The sequence below is a fragment of the Apostichopus japonicus genome, chromosome 13 (genome assembly GCF_037975245.1).
Source record: "Apostichopus japonicus isolate 1M-3 chromosome 13, ASM3797524v1, whole genome shotgun sequence".
Taxonomy (NCBI): domain Eukaryota; kingdom Metazoa; phylum Echinodermata; class Holothuroidea; order Aspidochirotida; family Stichopodidae; genus Apostichopus; species Apostichopus japonicus.
The window spans coordinates 22710791-22734124 of NC_092573.1; the positions used below are offsets into that span (position 1 = coordinate 22710791).

Sequence of the window (23334 nt, forward strand, 5' to 3'; positions counted from 1 at the left end):
AACTTAAAACCATTTAGGTGGGTCATTCAATGTTCAATGTAATACAGAAAATGTCACGTCCAATATGTTAATCGTGTAAACATTGTGCTTTTTTCATTTCTAAACGTTCATACCTAAGTTTGACTTCTTCACTCCTGTTGCGAGTTTGTGGTAACAATTGAAACAGATGATCACATTGTTAGGTATATCATCTTTCCCTTTAACATGGCAAAAATACTACGAACAGATTGTAACAAAATTTTCTTCACAACAGCCTTAAAGGTTCCAAATCTTTGGCATGCCGATTATTGCCGAGATTTCAAAACAACTTCCTGGAGAACAACTGATCCTCTAAATCATTCGCAGACAACAATTAAAACTCTGGAATGAGTTTTTAAAAACCTAAAAAAAAAAAAAAAACCTAAAAAAAGTAATAAAAACCTAAAAAAAAATATATGAAAATAATATAAAAAATCCTCCGAGATATAAGTGAAGTATTACTCAGGAGTCCATAAAAGCAAGCAGCTATGACAAAGCATTCCTCAACTACAAAACATTCTCTACTAACAACACTGATAGTTCAAATTCCTCACATCTGACCTCCGATACCTAACAGCAACACTGTCAGGTAAATCAGAACCTGCTGCATAACATGGCACAGAGTAGCTTGGTCTTGAGTTTAGGACATTTACTTCCATGCCACTGAGTAAATGACCGGCCGCAACAGTACAGCAAGCTTCACCGCAAGATAGGACATTCATATTTGGAACATTACTATGGCAACGACATGACGCCGGTTAGGCCGCACCCGTCAATCGTCATCGCTGTCATCCATGCTTGAGGCTCCGGTCTCATATTTTTGACAGAGTGAATCTAAATTGTTGAGAATTTCATGATACTCATCCTCCTCCATGTTGCTCTCAAAGTAGCCATGATGTTTTCGAAGGTCTAATTTCTTAGCTTCGGACGTCAGCTTTTTGAGCAAGTTCTTGGTCGCCGGTGATGATTGGAGAGACGTAACCAAGGGGATGCTCTTGACGACTGATGGTAACAAAAACAAATAAACGTACTGAATATACACTTGCCGAAAGGAATTGAGTTTTACAAGAAAACTTTCTTGAATGATCAAGGAATATGATCTTTGGAGAAATTTGCATTCAATTTCTACCTGTATATTTTGGAGTAACTGACTACTGAAGTTCTCATTATTTGTAGCAAAAATTAACATGAAACAAACCAATCCTCTGCAAGAAATAAAACCTAACTTTATCAAATGAAAGACAAGTAAGAAGAGAAGAATGGAATGGTCAACAAAGAAGTCTAAAATGATGAAAAAAAATAATAGAAGAACAAGAAAAATTCAAAGCAAGTAATGTTTGACATTTCCCATATGCTATGAAAAGATGCATTGCAATTTTATAACAAATGTTGACCAGACTTTATAGAAGTACCACAAAAAGCGCTACCAAAATATATACGCATCAATTGTAATGATCGGAAATTCACTTCATTTTGCATTAACTTAGCTGAATTCATTAGAAGAAATTATTTCATCCAGTAGACCGGAATATTCACCAACTCTGCTGAGATTAAAATTCTTGTCATGTTGTTTCAAAATAACATTACCTTCATCGGCAGAGCGTGGTTTATTGCCGACCAATCCCGTCGGAGAGACCAATGGACTAAACAGATGGGGATAAGGGGTGCCTGTTGGAGCTGCTTGGTTTACAGTCAATAGTGAACTGTTGGGGAAAAAAGAGTAAAAAGCAAATCGGGAATTAGCTAATACATTAGTGAATGAACCTGAAGATGTTATTAGATTCAGATGGATGCATTGCTTGAATTTCATACTAGCATAGAAGTACAGACTTGAAGCCAATAGACTTCAAATTTAGACTGAAGATTTACAGTAAATGCATTTTGATCAGTTCTTTAAATGCACAACAAACAGACTTGAAGCAGAAGTGAAAACAGACTTGAAAATATGACTCCATGTTTGGATTCAATACAGATATATTGCACAAACAGTTTACAAGGCTTCTAAGCAGAATATGCAAACTTCAGACTAAAAGAAGCTATTCTCAGTTAAAATACAACATCATTTTACCTGACTGTCCTTGGATACAGACTTGATACAAGCATTTTCATCATCTCATCCACTGACTTGCATAAGTCAAAAGGATTCTGAGGTTGAGGTACACGACTGACCAAAGTCAAAGAAGAGAATGAACATTTAGATTAGCTTAGCATCAACGTGGTGTATGGCAAACTTAAATCTCAAGCACTCTGAGTGATGACGTTTAATATCTTATAATGACTGTTAGTCATTGACTAATGTAAGCTATAAATGAAAATCTTATAGTTAATAAAGTTAATAAATAATCTTATAGTTGATAAGCCTATGAGGCTTCTTCGCGAGTTCCTGCTTGCAGGTGGATCTAATATACATACATACATACATATACATACATAAAATATGAAATTATGCTATGATTCCTCCATTAACTATACTGGTGGACAGGGGGTTATCAACAAACCACCACAATGTTGTTATGTATGGGGCTGGTCATGATAGGCCAAACAGCCTAACCTTAGTATAAATGAAGATGGACCAAACACACGTCTAGGTAATCCCTGTCTAATTTATTCTGCATCAATCACATGTACAATTATCAAAAATATACACCCAGCACAGCAGGTTGGAATGTAATCATGGATTTATAATTAGGTCATGAATATTCATAATTTTTAACAAACATATAGGATATGAAAAATATCATATTGCATTGACATAACTCAACAAAAGAAAGGAATCTTTATTACTTTTAATATCAAAACCAACTACTACAACAAAAGTCACATTTTTGAATATGACAAATACCACAATACTTTGGAAATGATTCAGTTTTATTAAACTACCTTTATCAAATAAAAAAAAAAACACTTACTTTTTGAGCCCAATGTTTGGAATGCCTCTGCAAACAACAAACTGAGAAAATGGAGACATGCTATTAAATTTATCAACCTCAGCTGCAAGTGGTTTCAGGAACGAAGTATCTTGAAATGCCGGAAGCCTTTTCACCAATGACATGCTCTCTTGTAATGGAAAAGGGAAGGATGAGCACAGTGTTCCAATCTGTAAGATATAAAAACCATACTAACTCACCAGACATTTACATCAAGTAGTTAGTAGCAAGAGCTGCATGACAGCCAATCACAGAGTTACAAGCTTGCTAAAAACGGCAACAAAATTTTACAAAACTCATAACAAAATGTTACCATGTTTTGAATATTTTGAAACATCTATTTGCTTCATATTCATAATTTTATGGCAATCTTAGTATTCACTTATAGCGACATAAAATGAGTATGGCAGTTTACTGAATTTTGATTTTCTTATTGCAAAACTGTCCCTTTAAGAACCTAGTCATTTTGCAGACATGTTTTGTAATGACAACGATCAACCATGCATACTGAGAGTGCTGCATTAGTGTCCTGACAAATAATATTATTTCTCTATTTAGCAATTTCATCCTCAGAAAAACAATATGCACATTAATAACATATTCTACATAAATCCACAATACAACTAACAAAAGAAAAAAACATATAATTTTAAAAGAGAGTCACCATTTCAACGATATATTCTATGATTAGCAACTGTCTATGGACACGAAAGCTTTGCATGTAGTCTGATATTTGTAACCAAATTTTGGCCTATTTAGTACTCAGACGGGACAAGTTCTCCACTTTTGAGGTCAATCACTGCCCAACTTTACAAGAAAACTGGACAGCACTCACTGTATGGCTTCATAATATCAGTCATAAGCACTGTAAAGTTTTACAATCCTATTGGTAGATTGTACCTTCGAAATTCACAAGTTATGTAAATAAATTAATAACACATAATTTACATAATAAATTGAGTGCTAATGTTTATAGGACGTTAACATTAACATTAACAATTTCGAGGAAGTAATAAACCTTGCGCAAGATCGTGATACGTGGAGGAGGTTGATCACTAAATGTGCACAACAGCTGTTGTTTGTCTGGATGTAATTATATTACCAAAATCATTCTACAAAAAAACAAATTTTATTTACCAACAAAAACAGCTGACCAGTAAAGCAATTATATAACCGATTTAAGTGAAATGCCTAATAGTTCTTGCCTGATCTATACAACAGTATATTTTAATTTTGAATTAGAATAATATAGGTATCTTTCTCTGTTACAAAACAACTTGCTGAACAGCATTATAAATTAACACATTTGAATATGCACAAGCCTTAATATGATTGTGCTATATATTTCAGTCAGGCAAATTATCTGTCCAAATGCAACTTAGTCATGAGATGAATGAAAACATTTAATACCTTTCTCTCTCCGACAGAAAGCATTGCACAAATTTCTGGAATGGTTAAAGCCTCTTTTTCCAACCTGAATGGTAGTGTTGCTGTGTCTATACAGCTTGCTAGTATTGCACTGGTATGGTAATTCAAATTAGGCTGTAAGGATGAAAAAGAAAGACTCTCAAAGCTAACGCTTTTACAAGAATATGTAAAACATTTGTGCATAAATTCAAAACAGTCACGGATAGTTTGGCATTGTTTGATTCAGTGGATGTTTTAATAATATCTATAATATAATATATATAATATCTTGGTTTGAATAGCTCATATAAAAAGCACTGAATTTAGCATCATAATATGCTATAGTTCCTGAGTGCATAAAATGCTATAGAACTTGTATATTATATCAGAACCTTAGTACTTTTCACCTGATGTACATACAGTAGTATTTCAATGTTCCACTGATTTCCATTACGATAAACTCCAAATCAAGCGACCAATCAAATTTGAGAATGGTACAGGACCTTCGGAGAAGGCTTTATACTGTTACCATACTTTGAAGACGATATACAAATTATTTGAACATGAGGATAACCTACACACACCAAAAGCTTACCATCCTAATATTATATATAATATATTATATATAATATATTATATATCATATATAATATATATATATGATATATAATATATATTATATATAGTATATATATTATATATAATCAAGCAGAGTACTTACATTATATGAGAGATAAGGACTGGTAAGAGCGGGCCCCTGTTTCCTCCAGAGAGAAGAATTCAACGACAAGGGAACGAAAAAGGAGCTGTATTGACTCAGCTGCTCAAACGCTAGGGCAGAGTTGATTACTCTGTAGTTATCCATGAGAGTAGACTGCAAACGTAAAGAACAAACATCTTGCAGTTACTGATGACGTGGAAATTCGTACAACTTAAGCTTTTTGGAAAATGAATATTCATAAAATTGCTGATATAACTGTTGGCAATAAGACATTTTCTTCTTAGATGTTACATGTTACAGATTAAACCATGGTGGTTATGAAGATTAAAAGTATCAAAGTGTGAATCCTTTCTTTAAGGAGGTAGAGTATAGCTCATGCTGTAATGCTTTTGCTAACAACCTGCACAATTGACATCCCACTAAAACTAAGAAGAGGTAGGCTGTAAAGTCTGCTTAGCAACAGGGTCTCACCTTGTTACACGTTCACTGTAGATCATCACACTGTGCTACTGTTACATGTTGTACTGGTATCTGTGACAACAGTGACAAAAAATGTCATCTAATAATTGTCACAATTTCAAAAAAATACTTCTAATCTACTTCTGACAGCATTGTGCAACTAACAAGTTTTGACATGAAGTTTAATTACCAGTTATATTCAAAATATAGACTCACCTTTACAGAAGGTACGGCAGGAATCACTCCCCAAGTAAGAATACCTTTACCGTGATATTCATCATCTAGCAGCTCTACGAGACCAGAAGACATGCCAGAGAAGCCATCATCAAAATTTGTTAGAACTTGAAATCCCTAAATCAAGTTTGGAAAAACATATACATTGGTAAAATATGATATGGTGAGAAGCAAAAATATATATAAGAGATCAATATTACAAGAATGGTACATAAGGCTCTCTGCAACAACTCCTCCCTACACCACCATAACCCATCAGCTGCCATATTGCCCTGGTGCAACTCCCCCCCCCCCTACCACCCCTCATTTGACATTTCTTAACAACTGATGGAAATTTATGCAACATGAGTTATATGCTATGAAAAGAACAGTACACATTAAGCATGTACAAAACTTTATAACAAAACTAAGTCAGAATCATGAAACAACATTAGAGCAAGCCCTTCCTGTAACTACCATCATTCTTTGTCAGAGAAATACATACTTGCAAATGATCGCACTCCTCAGCAAAGAAATGCAGCTTGTCCTCTAGTTCCTCTGAAACTGTCCTTTTCTTAAATAAATCCTTTCCCTGTGGGAAGAGTTCAAACATCTCTGTGTCACTAGGAGAAAGAGTAACACAGATATGTGATACATGTATAAACTGAAGTACATTAATGCATTATACCTTCTGAAAGAGAAGTAACACACTGACATCAAACTGATTGCAAACTTTAGTACCCTATGACTAGTCAGTCTTTCATAACAAAATCCTGATCCCTTATTGATGACAAAAACTTTCCAAGTTTTGACTTCAAAATCCTGGTCTTCAGCAGCTGTCCACACCCTCTAGGCCCCCGAAATCCTCAGTAACTTTTCTGAGGACTGAGGATTCCCACTCCTAAGAATCAATGCTCAGAATACATGAAAGTTAGGCTTGGACTACAGTACGCACTGGCTGGTAAAAATAAAAAATTTGAAATAAAAAATTTGATTGCATCTCTGGCAGTTTGCGACCCATTTTGGGGTTGTGTGTAATAGTTTGTGGAAATTTACCCTACTGCTATAATTTCTCACCTTTACTATCAAATCAATTAGATTTGGCTTCCATGTTTTGAAATACAGCAAGACACTTGGCAAATAATCAAATTCTACCTCATCAATAGGTACCAATCCACACACATACTGTAGGTTACTGTAATCATTGTTTCGGACAAGCTATAGGATATATGTGCATTCTGTGCCGTTCAATCATCACTGGTAGACCCTTAACTAAATTTAAGCAATCAGTATTGACAATCCTGTCAGCTAGCTGTGATTTCATCTATGTTGGGTAGCAGCTGGTTCTACTCAATGTCCAGAAGAACATAATTTTTGATCTGACAATCATACTTGAAATTGAAGGTTTATGAGAATCTGCAAAATATGATCTACATTAAGTAATAATCATTATCTCATATCTTGTACAATTATACGTGTATGTATATTCACATTTTCCTATGAAGCCATCAGAATGTATTACTTCAATTCAAGAATCATAAATACCTCTGATGTGCAAACTCTCTCACAATATTAAGAGATTTTGGATGGAGATGTCCGTATAAGAAGTCTGACCAAACTGACACACTGTCGTCAAGGTGATATATTCTGTCCTTAATGGATGGAAGGCTTTGGCTACTGGACATTGATGCATCTTCCAAATCCTTGTCTGGACTTTCAATATGAGGATTCTGGAGGGCACCTTCCTACAACAGTAAAGGATTCATATCAATTCCACATTTAAGCTACAGGTAATAAATGACCAATCTCACATGATCAATAATATTAGATTCAGCCAGGACAATATTTGAGAGTATTTTAGACCAAGAGGATAGGAGATAAAGACATTGTAACACACATACCGTGATAGGTGAGAGCATGGGCACTATACAGAAGGTTACTAGGGAAAGATGCTTTGTGACCTCACAGTGTGACAGGTGAACTACCAAAGGTACCCCTGTAAATACTGTAGCCCAAGCTTTGCTATGGTATGTTGACAGTACACAAGTGCAGTAGAGTTCTGTAAACAGTGCATGGAAATTAAATTTGCAAAAGATAATTTCATACACCACTTCAGTATTCAAAGTTTCCACTTTGCAGATATAATCCTAAACTCAGTTTAGTCTTCAAGTAGCTATTTCCATTTTTTTGCCATTTAAATACTTCAGTAGATCAACTGAGGCAACATAAGTAATGATCCAGGCACACATCATGGTACTCTAATGTACAATAATGTATATGTTCAGGTTTTTAGACTGAAAAAAAAGAAAAACAAAAAATAACAATCAATGACCAAGATCCATTTGAAAATTGGATCAGAATACTGAAACAAACTCGGCTACAATTAAAAAACAAAATGTTGAACAAACCTCTGACATATCTAAGTCAGAAAGGAACTGGTTTCTCACTGGCGGACTTGCTTTGTGCATTGTGACATCACCTCCCCTACATTTAAAAATAGTTTAAAAGAAAATTTCACTTTAAATAAACCACTTCCTGTCATTCTATTTTTTACTTGCACTCTATCGAAAGAATTATTACCCTTCGATAATGGAGTTGAAAGACCTCAGTTTAGTTTTTTACAGTGTTGACTTGGTTACTGAAGTTCATGGTTAAGTTTTGTCATTTTAAGATACATCTTACTGGTCAGCTTCGATTTAAGAAACTACTCTATAAAACTACAAACAAAACATTTCCAAATGGAATTGCCTTTCACTAAAACTGAAGGGGAAAAATTTACAAAACATTAAAAAATGTATCTAGCAAGACAGATGCATAGCTTACTTCTGAATAAGGAATTTTATACATGTCAACATTCCACAATAAAATTAATATATAAACTCTAGTTCACTTCTCTTAAATATCAGGTGTTGTTGAACTTATTGGTGTTTTGTCTGATAGAATTAGTTTAGAATTTCAATTCCTCATCTGATAATTTACTGCTCAAGGTAAATTTTTACTCACCAGGTGATACCACTCTGTTCAACTTCCACATCATACAGGACTCCATCTGATCTTAGCGTGTTCAAACTACCACTCAGATCCACTGCTATCAGACGTGGAGTGTAAGTAACATCCCCCTACACAGAAAACAAAACAAAAGAAAAATAAACCTGCTCAAATTTTCTCTGTCTTTTGTTTATACAAATGTAAGGAAGGAATTCAGTTGCTCATCAACTTTAGAAATTTTGCAGAGTAAAATTCATTGTTTTTAAATATGACGCTCTATGGTAAAACACAGTACTATGTACCAGAAACTTTCAGTATGGTACAGTAATAATTGGGAAAAAAGATAATTAAATGCATGTCTGAGGTTTGGAGTGAAACATTGTGAACGTAAGGAACTTCCATGTCTGTCATTTGATTAAAAACGTACCGAAAGGGTCCTTCCCTCACGATATAAGACATCACTGTCTATTTCTTTTGGAGCGGCTGCGGTCGCTGCTTCTGAAGCACCTTGGCAGTAAGAGAATGATGTCTCCTAAGAGGAAAAAAATTGAATTACTTTACATATTTCAGTAATAAAATTTATCTTTAGAATGATGTTCAGTAAAAGTGACTAAGTTCAATGTTAAAGACCTTTCTGAGAATACATTTCAAAGTATTAAATTCATGTGCAACTTCAGACAACATGATATCAAATTAAAGAAATTTTAAAAGATGTAGATTGACTTGGACACTTAGGCCTGCACAGTACTTATGCTATGCACTCAGTAAGTAAGTCCTCTAGAGGTAGATTCACTAAATGGGATATTAAGGCTCGCACTGGCCACCCAAGCCTAGTTACATCATAATAGATCCCCCATGCTAAGCCCTATGCCTTAATCACTGTCATTCCCAACAATGAGGTAAATTAATATATATATAATCATAAAAAAGAGTATAGCCTAGGGCATACAGTAGGACATTATGCTAAATGGTAACCTTGTCCTACTGATGGCTCCTACTCCAACTCAGCAATCCATATTCACTGATGCAAAATGAAATGAAGTGAAATTGTAGTAAGGCCCAGTACAACAAATACTACTGTACAATTTACAAAGTTACAAGTTAGACTAACTGTGTTACCTGTCAGCTGTATGCCTAGTGTAATGTTACTTGTTAGCCTCGAATTTGAAAGAAACGTCAGAATTGACCTAGCCAAGGACTGTTAGGCAAGACTTAGGCAGCAGGTGATACAAACGTTTGCTACATGATTATGAAATACAACTTGCAAGTACAAATACTGTCTGCTACCTCCTTAGCCTCAGTCATAGACTAGAGAGCTACTGTATATAGCCAAGGCCTAGGCTAGCCATGCTACACAGAGCTTACTTACGATATGCCGACTGTAGGCCAATTAACGTACAGTATTAAAATATTAACAGCGACCGACCTGAATGTTCCAAAAGTGTGTCCCAACGAAATTGGCGAAATGACCCAGCTGTAATGTTATTACTTCTTTGGACGAAGACATATTACTTTCTGACATGAGATGGTTGTACATTAATTTCTGAGGGTGCCAGTTCGATCGCACCGTTGTTGGTGTGGTCGTGTATGTATTTCTTCAAAAGCAAGCTAGTTGTGTGCGACTACTTTCTAAGGTAGCTTATAAGAGGCGTAGAAGCTCTCGTAAATGATTTTGTTTTGCATGATCATATTTAGGGAATTGTATAACAAAAAGGTAGCCGTAGTCAGCTGTTAGTTGCGTTGTTTTGCCACTGGTTGTGAACTGTGGAAATACGCCTGTTCTTCATCTGTCTGAGAAAATGAGTGTAAGTTAACAGCAAACCATTAAAACTGCAACCTAGCAAGACCAACTGACGTATTAGATATTACCAGTTCGCATTAACAGTTAAGTAAAGGTAAGTATTCTAAATTAATTTCCCCATGAAACATCTGATTTGCATTGGCCCCAGCTCTTAATGAATGTATAACCTATTGGGCCCAAGTTAGTCCTAAGGCCGTACAGTAGTTAACAAGGTTTGCATGATGTAGTTTATGTTCTACCTCGAGTTCTAGTATGGGCCTAGACCTATGCTATATATAATCCATGTGGGTGAAGCCTTACATAAGACCAAACCTACTAATAAAAGATACACATTTAATCGTAAGATATGCCTAATTGAGTCATATTAAGTTAGACTAGTCTAGCTAGACCTAAGTACCTTGCAGAATGCAATGTGGCAACTTGAAATCTTATCTTGGGAGACTCCTGTTTTAAACTACTGTATAAAGTAAGGCCAATGTGTAAATTTAAAATCAGGGAATTCTCTATTGTTTCAATTGACTGCAAAGCCATTGTTTCAAAAGGGCAAGTTGGTGAATTATACGGCATTCAGCAATGACTCCCTTGCGATTGCCCCAGCAATACCTTGGATTACTGGTTAATTTTCTCCATTAGTGACAGTTTAATCAACGATTTCAGAATGTATGTTTGCAAATTGATCAATTTAAATGAAGAATAACGCATACGTAACTTATGCAGCTCTTATATGTGGCACGTTGCATCCCACAATTAGTGCAAGAACTGTATTGTTTTGCAAGGGGGTCAAAGGTTATTTGGGGTCAGCAGAGGGCAAAATCCAGAACCTGAAAATCAAAGGAGATCATATGCATGGTAGATTAGCCTTATGTAGTGTAAAGTTTATACACCATTTGGTGTAGGTCAGAGTTCAAAACTTGAAACATGATATCTCCAGATAGGAAAATTTATAGGCTCTCATATCTTACATGTGGCTTCCCTATGATGAGTACAAGAACCCTATTGTTTGGTGGAGGTCAAAGGTCATTTAGGGTCATCAAAGGTCACTCTCTGCAAAGCCTAATAAACACATACCTTGTAAACACGATATCCCAAGATATGTTACCTTACAAAGCGCATGCATGTTTGGCATGTGTCTTTCTTGTAGTGAGAACAAGAACTATTAGTTTGGTTGGAGGTCAAAGGTCATTTGGGGTCAGCAGAGGTCCAAATATCAAAAGTACTTTATTTTGACAACTTTAACTTCAACGGATTATACATGCATGGTAGATTACCCTAATGATAAGTTTTTAAATTGCTCCACAAGTTGGAGGGCCTATAGGTGAACGCTCATTAAAGGTTTGCAGAAGTCTCACCCTACGGAATTTCTAAAGGTCAGGTCTCAATGAAGATGTGAAACTTATGCTGATGTGACTTCCCCATATGTAGTAGTTCTAACCTCTGTGCTGTTTTAGGTGGAGGTCAAAGGTCGGCTTATGCACATGCAGTACATTGAACTTCAGCCAGGGTTAGCTTGCAAACTCCTCTTGTTCTACACATATATAATGTATTTAAAGGCAAGTAGCCTATGGGAGGGGTTTCTATCTGGTAAATGCATATAATGGATGCAAATGTTTGTAAACTATATATTCCTGTGGTACTGTAGATACATATATTCAGACAGCGCACGAATCTTCGTTCACAGTGTTAGTCCTACAGACAGACTTAAAGCTGATCATGACTACAATAAACCACAACAAGAAACCTGTTGTTCAGATAACCAGAATACAAAAGTTTTCTGCTGCTCATCGACTGCACAGGTAAAGTTTGTCTAATGTGGAAGAAAAGAACATGTATGTAATTTTGTACATCTTGATCAATTGTTATATTTGATAAGGACAAACATCAAGCACAATTATTTATGGACTGTGGCATCAAATCTTGATGCCCAAATTTGAGTAGACAGTGTTGCTTACCAGTGTACACCATGTGATTGATCTTGCAACATGAATGAGTTAGCAAGTAACAGTAATTGAGGCAGACTTTACAGATGTTAGACTGACATTGACAATATCAGCCAACACAACGAATGTACTGCATACCAATAATCAGTGAAACACTAATTATAATGATATGTCAACAAGTTTTTCACAAAATTTTGAGATGGCCACCAGGGCATGGTTTTACTTTTTTTGGTGTTTATAAAAGCATGTCCACCTAACCATATTTTAGTATCAACTTAATTACTGCCTATATAGTATTTGAGCAAAATTGGCATTTCCCAGGACAATTTGATGACTTGCTATGGACAGGTCAATCCTGTTTACAGTGGCTGTAGATCACACATGTAAAGTATATATTTTGTTTGTTTCCCCACCCCACTCCACTCCACCCCCTCCCCATAGTCAGCAATGACAGGCAATAATAAAATACCTGTGAGTTCTGTCACTGAACTATTTATATCGTCCTTGACCTCATTCTGTTAAGTTTTTTTTTAAATGGCCTTTCTATGACATTGTTTGCCAAAGAGATGAAACCAGCCATGTTTCTTTTATTTAGTCCTCATCTCACAGATGAAGAAAACAAGACCCTCTTTGGAAAGTGCAACCATCCTAACGGTCACGGCCACAACTACAAAGGTAGAGTTTCTACAGTACTTCCTGCATGCTTAAAGTTGTTGAAATTAAACAAAGAAATCTTGCAAATAACTTTACTTCAAAATCAACTGTTATCATATTTTTTGTGTATTTTCTCCCTCTTATTTTAACATATAAGAGTCAGAGATGAAAGAGCCAGATCAAGACATTGTAGAACTTTATGTTACCTGTTAATGTGAAGTTTTATTTAGAATTACAGCTGCAATAAACTGATTCTAGAAATGATGTGCTTTATGCTAACCCTCCATATCCTCCCCTCCCCCCCCCCCCCATGGTAACAATAAGTTGTGAGACAGTGAATGTGCGAAAAAATCTCATGCAGTGAAAATTTTCTTTCAGTTTGCAAACTTTGTATGTGTTTGCAAACCTGCAACCTGACAGCCATTTTTACTGGGTTTTTTTTATTTACTAAACTAAACAATACTTTTGATTGACAAACACTAATTAGACAAACACTAATTTGTAGCTCTATAAACCCTAAGAAAGAATCAATGGTTTGCATTGACACTTGTGTACACTTGTGTACACTTGTGTACACATGTTCATGTGTTGGCTGTTAAGAGTGGACATTGCAACCCACCCCCGGCCCCTCCACCCCCTCCCAAACAGCAGCAGATCTGTTTATCTCCCGAAAATAACAAGACTTTTCTTAGCAAATTCAGGGAGCTGTACATGCATAGATCTCTGTGATAAGGTAGCATTGATGGTTGGATTCGCTCGCAACCCTCACATAAATACCCTCATAAATATATGACATGTGCTCATTTACCAACATCACACAATACCTGCAAAGAGAGTTCAATAAACTGTATCACAAGAACTAATAACCGCATAATTTATCCAAAACGTCCAAGCATGACTGATTGATATGCCTTCCTTGATACATAATGTGAGGCTGCTGTATATCAGTTGTTGTGTTATGCAATGGTTTGCTGGTACCTACAGTAAATGGGCTCATTCCCTTAGAAGCTGAATGGAAACTTCACGCACCGTGTTACATACTGTATATGTAACTGTGTTTGAAAAGTTGCGGCCACTGTTTCAAATGTTGCTTAAATGGAATCTACACAACCTCAACCAAAAAACTTCCAAACTTCATACATTTCTTTAAAAGAACATAAAAATATGCTCAAGATTAGCATAATTGAGATGTTACTGTAAATTCAATCCTCTATGTAGTTATAATGTATTGTGACGTTTTGCATATATACATTGATATCTACGTATTAAAACGATGGAGACGATCAGTGTTTTGCTCATATTTGTTACAGACTTACAGTTGTCAGTGATTTAAGTCATATTCAAGAATACTCAGTGCTCGCCCTATTTAGTTACTTAGTACTCATCTTATTTATTCAAGATTACTTAGTACTCGTCCTATTTATTGAAGATTACTCAGTACTCGTCCTATTTATTCAAGATTACTTAGTACACATCTTATTTAGTCAAGATGGCTCAGTACTCATCATATTTATTCAAGATTACTTTAGTACTCATCCTGATAATTAAAGATTGCTCTTTACTCGTCCTATTTATCCAAGATTAATGAGTACTAAGTCATCTTGAATAAACAGGACTCGTCCTATTTTTTCAAGATTACTAAAGCTATCTTGCTTTATGCTCCTAAATGCTGTACATTGCATTCCTATATCTTTAGTATTTACTTTTAACTGCATATATACTGTGACCATGTCGTATTTTAACATAGTTATATTAAGTATGGAAGTTGATTACACTTAAAACAGAGTTAATCACAAAAATACATTTTTTATTTCCACAGCTGAAATAACATTGAGAGGACCAGTGAGTTTGAATTTTAATTTTGTTTTACTTCCTTTCTTTGTTTCATTCTCATTTTTTTCTCTATATTATTTCAGCATTTAAATATATTAATAAAATAGTTGTAAATAAACGAAACAGGTACAGATTGAAAACAAATGATGATAAACGGTGGTTGGCGACGACTAAGTGTTACATTGTACTGTTGGGTGCAAGTGAGAAACAACATAGAAATCATGCTCTGTTTAATGTATGCAATTCTGAACTCTACTGAAAAGGGTTTCTTGATGTGACTATAGATACAATACTATAGTAGCTGCAGTCAAATGCTGAAAATTCCTTGATTTCATCATTCAACCATAATCCATGGATTTGAAAGCAGGAAGGTAGCATTCAATTTTTTCGTCTCATATGGGTTACCAATTGCAATGGCATTACAACTTCCCTTCATCACTGATTTTTTTTTTAGCCAAGTATGGAAATAAATGGAATGTTTTCATATTTAGAAGTGTGAGGATGTGTATGTCAGCACCAGGGGGTTGTTTAATCTTCTCTGTAGAAAGTTATTACTTGAGTAACTAAATTTCAAAAGTGAAGTGACTCTTGAAATAAAGGCTTCTTCCATACTGTATAGAGGTAATACAGTGACATGAATCAATGACTCAACTCAATGTAATCACTGACATCTACCTTTAAGTTAAGTGACCTGTTACAACTCTGCGGGTAAAGCATCATAACTTTGTATTAATTAAACCAACCTTTCCCTGCGTCTCCCACGTAATAGACATGACTGAAGCTGTAATAATTATTTGAGAATCTTTTGAAACCCCTTTTTGTTTTCCTTACAGGTCGATCCACGGTCAGGGATGCTCTGTAACATTGCAGATTTAAAGATATGGATAGAGGTAGGTTTTTTGTCCTGAAAAGACTTTGTCACCGTTCACATTTTTTCTGTCCGGCCGATGACCGGTCATTGTTGCACACTGCAGTCTGCCGAGGAGGCATTCAAGAGTGTCATTATAAACCTGTGTGATTTAATAGCGATTGCTGTATATTTTCAGTAGTTTGCTGGTACCTGTGGGTCTTCTGTCATAAAGATGTGTATTCAATGTTCACTATGCCCAAGATTTGATTACAAGATGACTCAGCAGAAATAAAGTTGAGGGTATGTGTTTCTTGAAGGTATTAATAAAAATTCAACCAAGAAGGCGGCTTTAGATTGGACCAATCACGAGAGTGATGCCAATCATTTAAATCTTTTTTTAGAAAATGAAAGCATGGTATGACTGTTCTTGTAATTATAACCTGGAGGTAAATGACCTAAAAGATATCATTGCTGCCAATGTCATGTAGGAATCGATATATGTAGTCTGGTTAGTACATGAGTATCTTGACACTGTAGTTGGACAACTTTAAGCTGCTGCAAGGCTTCATGCAGAGGAGATGCTATTCCTGCTATTGTCATTAATATGATTACAAGGTAGTAGGAAATGGCTTTCCACAATACATCTGTTGCATGTGTTGTGCACTGCACAATTTTGTCATAAGTGGAAGAGGAACATAGTTCCTTCCTATGATGCTGGTGTTATTTCCTTTATCAGATGCACTGTACATGTATAAACCATACGTCCACTTATTTTACAAATTTATTTGTGTAACTATTCAATGAAACGTTCCATAAGAAAGCTACAGTATGAAGTTTGCCTTCCATACTCAAGGTGCTGTTAGCTGGTAGTTAGGTTCACAAGGTTTATGGCAAAATTAAGCAACTGACCTGATTCAGCATTTGAAATTCATTCATGTAATTATTGCAAAGTTCCATAGAATTCTAGGAAATTCTCTTCCTACCTAAAAATTTTCTGATTGGCAGTTGTCATTGCTTTGAATCAAACTGGACTTGTGGAAGTTGTAAACATCTTTTGTGAAACTAATAAATTGAAGGGTATGATTTGTGCTAAAATTATGTGCAAGGCGACAGGCAATTGGTTGTATACATTACTAACTAAACTAAAACCAATATTACACTCGCACATTCAATGGGAACACTAAAACTTGAATCGAAAGAAAGATAAATAACTGCAAAGTACAAAGCAGTGTTCATGTAGGACAAGTTTTGATTTAGCCAAAGCACATGAAAAATTTAATATCTTTAGTACCATTAATAGCTAGTCTAAGGAGTCACTGCACATGAAATTTAATGTTCTTTTTCTATATTTTTAGGAAGCTATTATGAAACCAATGGATCACAAACATTTAGACATGGACGTGGAATGGTTTAAGACAAACCCAAGCACAATGGAAAATATCGCAGTCTTTGTTTGGCAACAGTTAACTTCAGTCATGACTATGCCAGAGCTGTTACAAGGAGTGAAAATCTGGGAAACTGACAATCACTTTGCGATTTACAAAGGTGAAGTAGTGACCAGTTAACGAAGCAAAGGTTTGAGAATAATCGCTTAAAGGATGAAGGATATTTATGTTGATGAAGTCTGAAGATGGGAATATCTGTCGACAACCAAGAGGAGGGAAGAGTCAGATGTTTGCTATAAACAGTGAACTCGCCAAAGAGGCCGCTACAAATTGGCTTTTCTAAGGTCTGGGAACTAAAAGAACAAAAATATTCTGGGGAGAACCATTTTATTACTATTTTCCCAAATTATACAATGTTGTTCCTTACCGTCAGTGATGGTACTCGAGGGTTCCCCTGGGATTTCACGGGTGAGAGGCTGTAACTGGTTTGTGACACTGGAAGGAGTGAGCATACCAGGGGTGGGGGGGTTGGGGTCTGGGGGCATAGTCACCCACAAAATTTTGTTAAACATTGTTAAAATGTCCATAGCCCTAACAATAAATTAGATGAAAATGCTATGTTAAATAGGTAGTAGAACTATGTCAGATGATGATTGGTTAAAATAGTTGGGTTGCAATCATTGCCTTTTTTTTTTCCTTCTCTGAAAGAGTGAGGCGGCGATGTCGATAACATTCTTGTGAGGCGGTCGCAAAAACATAAAGGTGACCACCTCACAAAATGAATACCAGGGGTTAACAGGAACAATGGTACTCTTCATTAATACATGTTCCTGCCACCATCCACTTATCCAAACTTGTACTCTTTGTAAGGAATAAATGTTGCATCAAGGAAGCATTTTTGAGGACACATTGTGGTACGGTAGAGGTAAATACTTCTGAAATGTTCTTGCAACCGGCCACCCACCCTTAAAAGAGTTTTTGTACAAAAAAACGGGTTCGGAGGTACAGGTAGGGTGAGAGGGTGGTACATTATGGTTATTGAAGTATTCCACAATGGGGTGGGGAGGGGGTTAGCAGAAGACACCATTTTACTCTGGAGAAAAGTCACAAGAATTAAAAATTTGATTTGATAGCAGTTAGTTTATTGTGTAACTGCATTTAAACTGCAATATCGAACAAACACATCTATGCACGAAAAAACAAAACATAGAACATTTAAATGGGGGGACATTCATTTACAAAAATATTTACTAGAGCACCAAAAAAATATCTGAATATAGTTTGTGGTTCCTTAATGTGTGTTCTGGCATTGAAACAATTGGACCAAAAACATGTTTGTTTCGACTATTTGTTTCGATTTATTTCGACTTTTCTTCATGTGTGCTCTGTTGTTCAAGCTGAATTGGTCCAGTCTTTTCTTCGCCTTTAAGGCTACCTTCGATGACCTCAGACCCTTTGGTGTCACCTTGGAGTTTCTTTCCTCTGGTCTTTTTCTGTAGGGAGGATAAAAGTAGGAACTGTTAAGTATGTTGGTATATCACCCCTCTAAATTTCATTGTTAGTTTTGTAACCTTAACATTGTAGATTCTAATGGGATTAAATTGGGAGGGGGAGGGGACCATTCTTTTGAGAATAGATTCTAATGGGATTTAAATTGGGAGGGGGGAAGGGGGGTGAAAGGGTATCACATGCCTTCTTGCATCAAAGTATGCCATTATAGGAGTGTTGAAAACATTTGTGAACATGATCTAGACTTTGCTGGGAATTAAAAATGTTATCATTAATTTGTAAGTTCACAAAAGCAATATTCTCCAAACATTTACTGAGAGTTTTTAGGCAGGTCATCGAGTCTTGGCGCTAGCTCATATGATCTTCGACACGGCGGAGTTGATAAAAACGATTACCCATCTGGAACCTCACTTGGCGTTATGAGGGGGTGAGAGAGTAAATGTTGTGTGGTTCCCAGGCTCTTAGTTTAAGGTGACTTTCTTTAAAAAGTACCTTGCATGGCATCTTATGGTAGTACTAGAATATTCTCGCAAACTCTATATCCATGAGTCTCGTTATCCTATCTACGATTTAGGATAAGGAGGTAATTTAGCGAGAGTAAATTATGTCTTATATACAGTGGCGTAGGAAGGTACTATTGAGTGGGGGGGGCTGAAGACTGATGGCTGGCCTGGGGGAGGGGTCTAAGGGGAGGGGGTGCCCCCTTCCCCTTTGGAATTTTTTGCATTTCTAGGTGGCCTCAGATGCAATTTGGTGCAATGTAGCACACTTCAACCCACCCACTCCATTTTGTATATAATTTTGCATTTTCACCTGGCCTTAGATGCAATTTGGTGCTCCAAATGAGATTTTTTTTCTCATTTGGAAATGAAAAAGGGGTTTTCTGACTTGCAAAGCGGGGGGGGCGGAATGATACTTCCGCCCCCCATATTTTTCACTGGGGGGCTGGCGCCCCCCAGCCCCCCAGTTCCTATGCCCTTGCTTATATACCAATGCTGGATCCAGGATTTTAAACGAGGTGTGGCCATGGGGTCATCGAATCCAACGCTATAAGAAAGGTGTGCTGAATACATTCATGAAGTTTTGAAGAGAAAGATATACGTTTTGTCATCTATTATTAAATAAACATACCGAATAAAAAATGATGTAAAACAACACATTTAGTAATTGGAATTTTAGTCTTAATAAAAGCTGTAAAAACAACTAGCTGCATTTAGTCTTTACCTCAAGGATGTCCTTGGGATTGACATTTACATCATCTTCATCAGTGTCTCCCTCCTTGAACTCATCAGAGGCTGCGCTGTCATCAAAGGCGTCCTTTACCTCACCGGGAGGCTGGGAAACAAAACGAAAGGGAGATTTGCAGCAATGTATAGAGCGTTCTTTTCAGTCTTTATTTGTAAACCTGCATTTAATAACTTAAATGTGCAATAAAAAATCGGGAAATATAGCAGGCAAACAAACAAACTAGTTTCGAATGAGGTGTAACAGAAGTGTTAGACACCACCATCGATCCCAGAAAATACACACACAGCTTGCTACCGTCGGTAATTAGACAGTAGTGTACAGTCAGTACATGCAGCTATGGTCAATACCCAGAACACAGTGTACATAGCAGGGAGTTTTTATGGAACTCCCTAATCTCAGGTCCAGATAAAAGATAACAAGGGATCACGTTTCATTACTGTCTGCATTTTGTAGCGACAAGAAGAAAACTTCACTTGCAAGCAATGCAACATTAACTTTCTTCAGAGGGCGGCATGGGGTTTGGGGCGAGTCTTCAGTGTCTTTAAATTACCTTGTAGTCTTCATCCTCCTGCGAGTCGTACTCTACGCCATCACGGAGGTACTTGTACGGATCTTCTTCGACTCCCTGCATATCTTCCTCCTCTGTGTCATCTTCAGTGCTCTCATCCTCTCCGAGTTTACGCTTCTCTGGGACCTCATCAGCCAACGGTTTCAATGGGCTGCTATCTATCAATGCTGTAATAATGTGAAATTTGGGATGGGTAAGTGTAACCATTACTAGAGCATATTGAGCACATTTTTTCGGTTGACAAACCTCCGTTTGCAATGCACGAAAATAAAAACATGAAAGTATTGTTTCTAGGATTATAAATGAATTCGACGGCCCCGTTTATAAGACTACTGGCCAAGCCCAGACTGACTTTTGAATAAACTTTCGAAAATTTACTCTTCCATCCGAATTTTGCAAGGCTTTTAAATAAGGGGTTAATCAACGGTCTAGCGTGCGTTACTCACAGGATTAATGCACGATCGGGGGATAATGCAAGCGATGCACGAGGGCGGAACCCGAGTGCATCCAGCGATAGCATTAACACCCGGAGTGCATTAATCATGTGAGTAACGCACGCTAGACCGTTGATTAACCCCGTTCATTCATACACTACCATTTGTGTGGGGGAAAAATCATAAAACAAAACATTTTTGGTTACATATAACCAAAGATTCATTAAAGTGATGCCCCGTAATTTTACCGTGCGTTACTCACAGGATTAACCACGGTCAGCTGACCTGAAAGGACCAATAGGATTTAGGAATCTTTACTAAGTATGAATGAATCTAGGCTTAATTATATTTAATCAAGTTACCTAAGCTCTATGGAGCAAAATAGTCTAATTGACTGACATGATAAACTGGACAATTGGTAGCAGTTCCTGAACTGCTTCTGAACTTGTTCAAAATAATTCTGCTCGTCTTTAATATTTCGGGGTTAAAATTTACGGCCAGTATAATTGGAAAGTGACAAAAGTTTCCTTTTTCTCCTTTTTCCTTCATTTTCTTCGTTCATGTTTTTGCTTATGAAAGCGGATTTCAAATCTCTTCAGAGTCAATTCAGGAACTGCAGACACCCACGTTTGAACTTACGTTGTCCGCTTAGACATAGTTCCCTCTTTTTATAATGGTACAACCCGACGATTGATAACACCTTCATAGGCATGAGCAGAATTAGTCCGAACAAAGTCGAGAAAAAGCCAGGACTCTGCGACTTGAGAGCGGAGAGGATCGGTCGCTCAGATACAACGCCGAGTGTTTTACCTGGTGACCCCTCTGTGCTGGTTTCCTTGTGACCGTTAGTGACCGCTTTAGCCTCATGATCTTTGACATGTGTGCTCGCGTCAGACATAACGGTAGATTTGTCAAACTATTCTATACGATGGAGAAAATACACCAAAAATTAATTTGTATGAAAAGCGACCAAAAATGGAACGAATATGAGTATATACTGAAATACAATATCCTATTTCACTTGAAACGTGATGTGAAAGACTTCAATAAATATTAATAAACAAGGTGCGTGTATCACTTTGATTGAGAAATAGAACCAATTTCTCTCCTGGAATAATAGATTTAAAATGTGGTCGTGATATCGATAATAAATTAAGTCAGCTATTTGTCTACTTTCCGTCAACGGAGAAGTGCCAGCGATGAAAACTTTCTTTGATGAGAAAGATTTAGTTTGAAAGATAAATCCAAAATCACCGCCAATACATTAAACTTTGGGTAAGCATTCAGTTTACTATATATACGGCATTACAATGACTAATTCAAACGGTTCAATTAAGGACATGTATCGAAAAAAAAAATCATAAAGATTGTTAATTGTATTCGCAAGTCTGAAAATAGACCTATATCTACAATTATATTTTAATTCGAATGCGTTTTACCCGTAATTATAGCATACATGTGTAATGATAAATGTAATTGTATAATGAAAACTTACCTGAAAAAGTATACACGGGCGTGGTTGGTACTTGTCGGTGGCCGGTTCTCCACAGTATATTTTTCACTAGGTGTAGTATATATCAGGGAGATACCTATGCTCGTCCACGTATTCTCAACAAGTGATCATCATCTCAAACAGTAACGTGAAGATACATTAGGTTTTACCGCCCAGAAATTAGATATGTTGGCAGTCTATCTGTCCTGCTCTAGCCAATCAAAGTTACCCCCCATTGTATCTCTTAGAAAAGTGCATTATTTGCATAATAAAACATCTTCCATCGGAATTCCCAATGCTGAACAGCTGCTTGAACATACATTTTTGTAAGGTCTATTCTAACAATAAGCAACGGTAAGTAAAGCTTATTATCCCGTTCAAGACTAACAATGAAAATAACTGTTTTATTGTACCAGTTTGAAACAGATAAGCTTGATAAAGGGCAGGTGACTGAAATGAAACAACGATTATTGCAAAATGATGCTGTAACGGCCACTAATTACAAAATACCAAGGGCGTAGGAACCGGGGGGGGCTGGGGGGCGCCAGCCCCCCAGTGAAAAATTTGGAGGGGCGGAAGTATCATTCCGCCCCCCCCCCCCCCGCTTCGCAAGTCTGAAAACCCCTTTTTCATTTCGAAATGAGAAAAAAAATCTTATTTGGAGCACCAAATTGCATCTAAGGCCAGGTGAAAATACAAAATTAAGTTTACAAAATGGAGTGGGTGTTGAAGTGTGCTATATTGCACCAAATTGCATCTGAGGCCACCTGGAAATGCAAAAAATTCCAAAGGGGAGGGGGACACCCCTCCCCTTTGGCCCCTCCCCCAGGCCGGCCATCAGTCTTCAGCCCCACCACTCAAAAGGACCTTCCTACGCCACTGCAAAATAC

At 36.7% G+C, this 23334-nt stretch overlaps 3 protein-coding genes across 4 annotated transcripts; 1 reads left to right on the forward strand and 2 right to left on the reverse strand.

The window, feature by feature from the left end:
- Positions 1-450: 450 nt before the first annotated feature.
- Positions 451-10351, reverse strand: LOC139979114 (protein misato homolog 1-like). The gene is made up of 13 exons (XM_071989802.1): positions 10160-10351; positions 9161-9265; positions 8749-8864; positions 8154-8229; positions 7291-7490; positions 6251-6368; positions 5749-5883; positions 5074-5226; positions 4356-4487; positions 2928-3115; positions 2087-2182; positions 1606-1721; positions 451-1020 (listed from the first exon to the last, which is right to left on the reverse strand). The coding sequence occupies exons 1-13, from the start codon at positions 10268-10270 to the stop codon at positions 791-793; spliced, it is 1776 nt and encodes a 591-aa protein (XP_071845903.1). The 5' UTR covers positions 10271-10351; the 3' UTR covers positions 451-790.
- A 117-nt stretch (positions 10352-10468) lies between these two features.
- Positions 10469-18429, forward strand: LOC139979119 (6-pyruvoyl tetrahydrobiopterin synthase-like). The gene is made up of 6 exons (XM_071989810.1): positions 10469-10628; positions 12213-12327; positions 13067-13146; positions 14945-14967; positions 15792-15848; positions 17164-18429. The coding sequence occupies exons 2-6, from the start codon at positions 12245-12247 to the stop codon at positions 17371-17373; spliced, it is 453 nt and encodes a 150-aa protein (XP_071845911.1). The 5' UTR covers positions 10469-10628; positions 12213-12244; the 3' UTR covers positions 17374-18429.
- On the reverse strand, positions 18314-22613 carry LOC139979117 (uncharacterized). 2 transcript variants are annotated; one of them, XM_071989806.1, is made up of 5 exons: positions 22448-22613; positions 21592-21873; positions 20501-20685; positions 19927-20037; positions 18314-18686 (listed from the first exon to the last, which is right to left on the reverse strand). In XM_071989806.1, the coding sequence occupies exons 2-5, from the start codon at positions 21848-21850 to the stop codon at positions 18552-18554; spliced, it is 690 nt and encodes a 229-aa protein (XP_071845907.1). In that variant the 5' UTR covers positions 21851-21873; positions 22448-22613; the 3' UTR covers positions 18314-18551. The 2 variants fall into 2 exon arrangements, with proteins under 2 accessions (XP_071845907.1, XP_071845908.1); XM_071989807.1 differs by having other exon boundaries at positions 21763-21873; positions 22448-22611.
- Between the last annotated feature and the right edge of the window lie 721 nt (positions 22614-23334).

Bases quoted from the DNA above. Each gene is read 5' to 3' on its own strand.
- LOC139979114 (XM_071989802.1), bottom strand. From the start codon at position 10,270: ATGTACAACCATCTCATGTCAGAAAGTAATATGTCTTCGTCCAAAGAA. The intron at 8,230-8,748 runs GTGAGTAAAAAT...TTTTAAATGTAG, and splicing joins GAACAGAGTGGTATCACCTG to GGGAGGTGATGTCACAATGC. The intron at 3,116-4,355 runs GTATTAAATGTT...TATATCTTACAG, and splicing joins TTTCTGTCGGAGAGAGAAAG to ATTGGAACACTGTGCTCATC.
- LOC139979119 (XM_071989810.1), top strand. From the start codon at position 12,245: ATGACTACAATAAACCACAACAAGAAACCTGTTGTTCAGATAACCAGA. The intron at 13,147-14,944 runs GTAGAGTTTCTA...TTATTTCCACAG, and splicing joins TCACGGCCACAACTACAAAG to CTGAAATAACATTGAGAGGA. The intron at 15,849-17,163 runs GTAGGTTTTTTG...CTATATTTTTAG, and splicing joins ATTTAAAGATATGGATAGAG to GAAGCTATTATGAAACCAAT.
- LOC139979117 (XM_071989806.1), bottom strand. From the start codon at position 21,850: ATGTCTGACGCGAGCACACATGTCAAAGATCATGAGGCTAAAGCGGTC. The intron at 20,686-21,591 runs GTAAGTTCAAAC...ACATTATTACAG, and splicing joins ACTATGTCTAAGCGGACAAC to CATTGATAGATAGCAGCCCA. The intron at 20,038-20,500 runs GTAATTTAAAGA...TTTGTTTCCCAG, and splicing joins AGGAGGATGAAGACTACAAG to CCTCCCGGTGAGGTAAAGGA.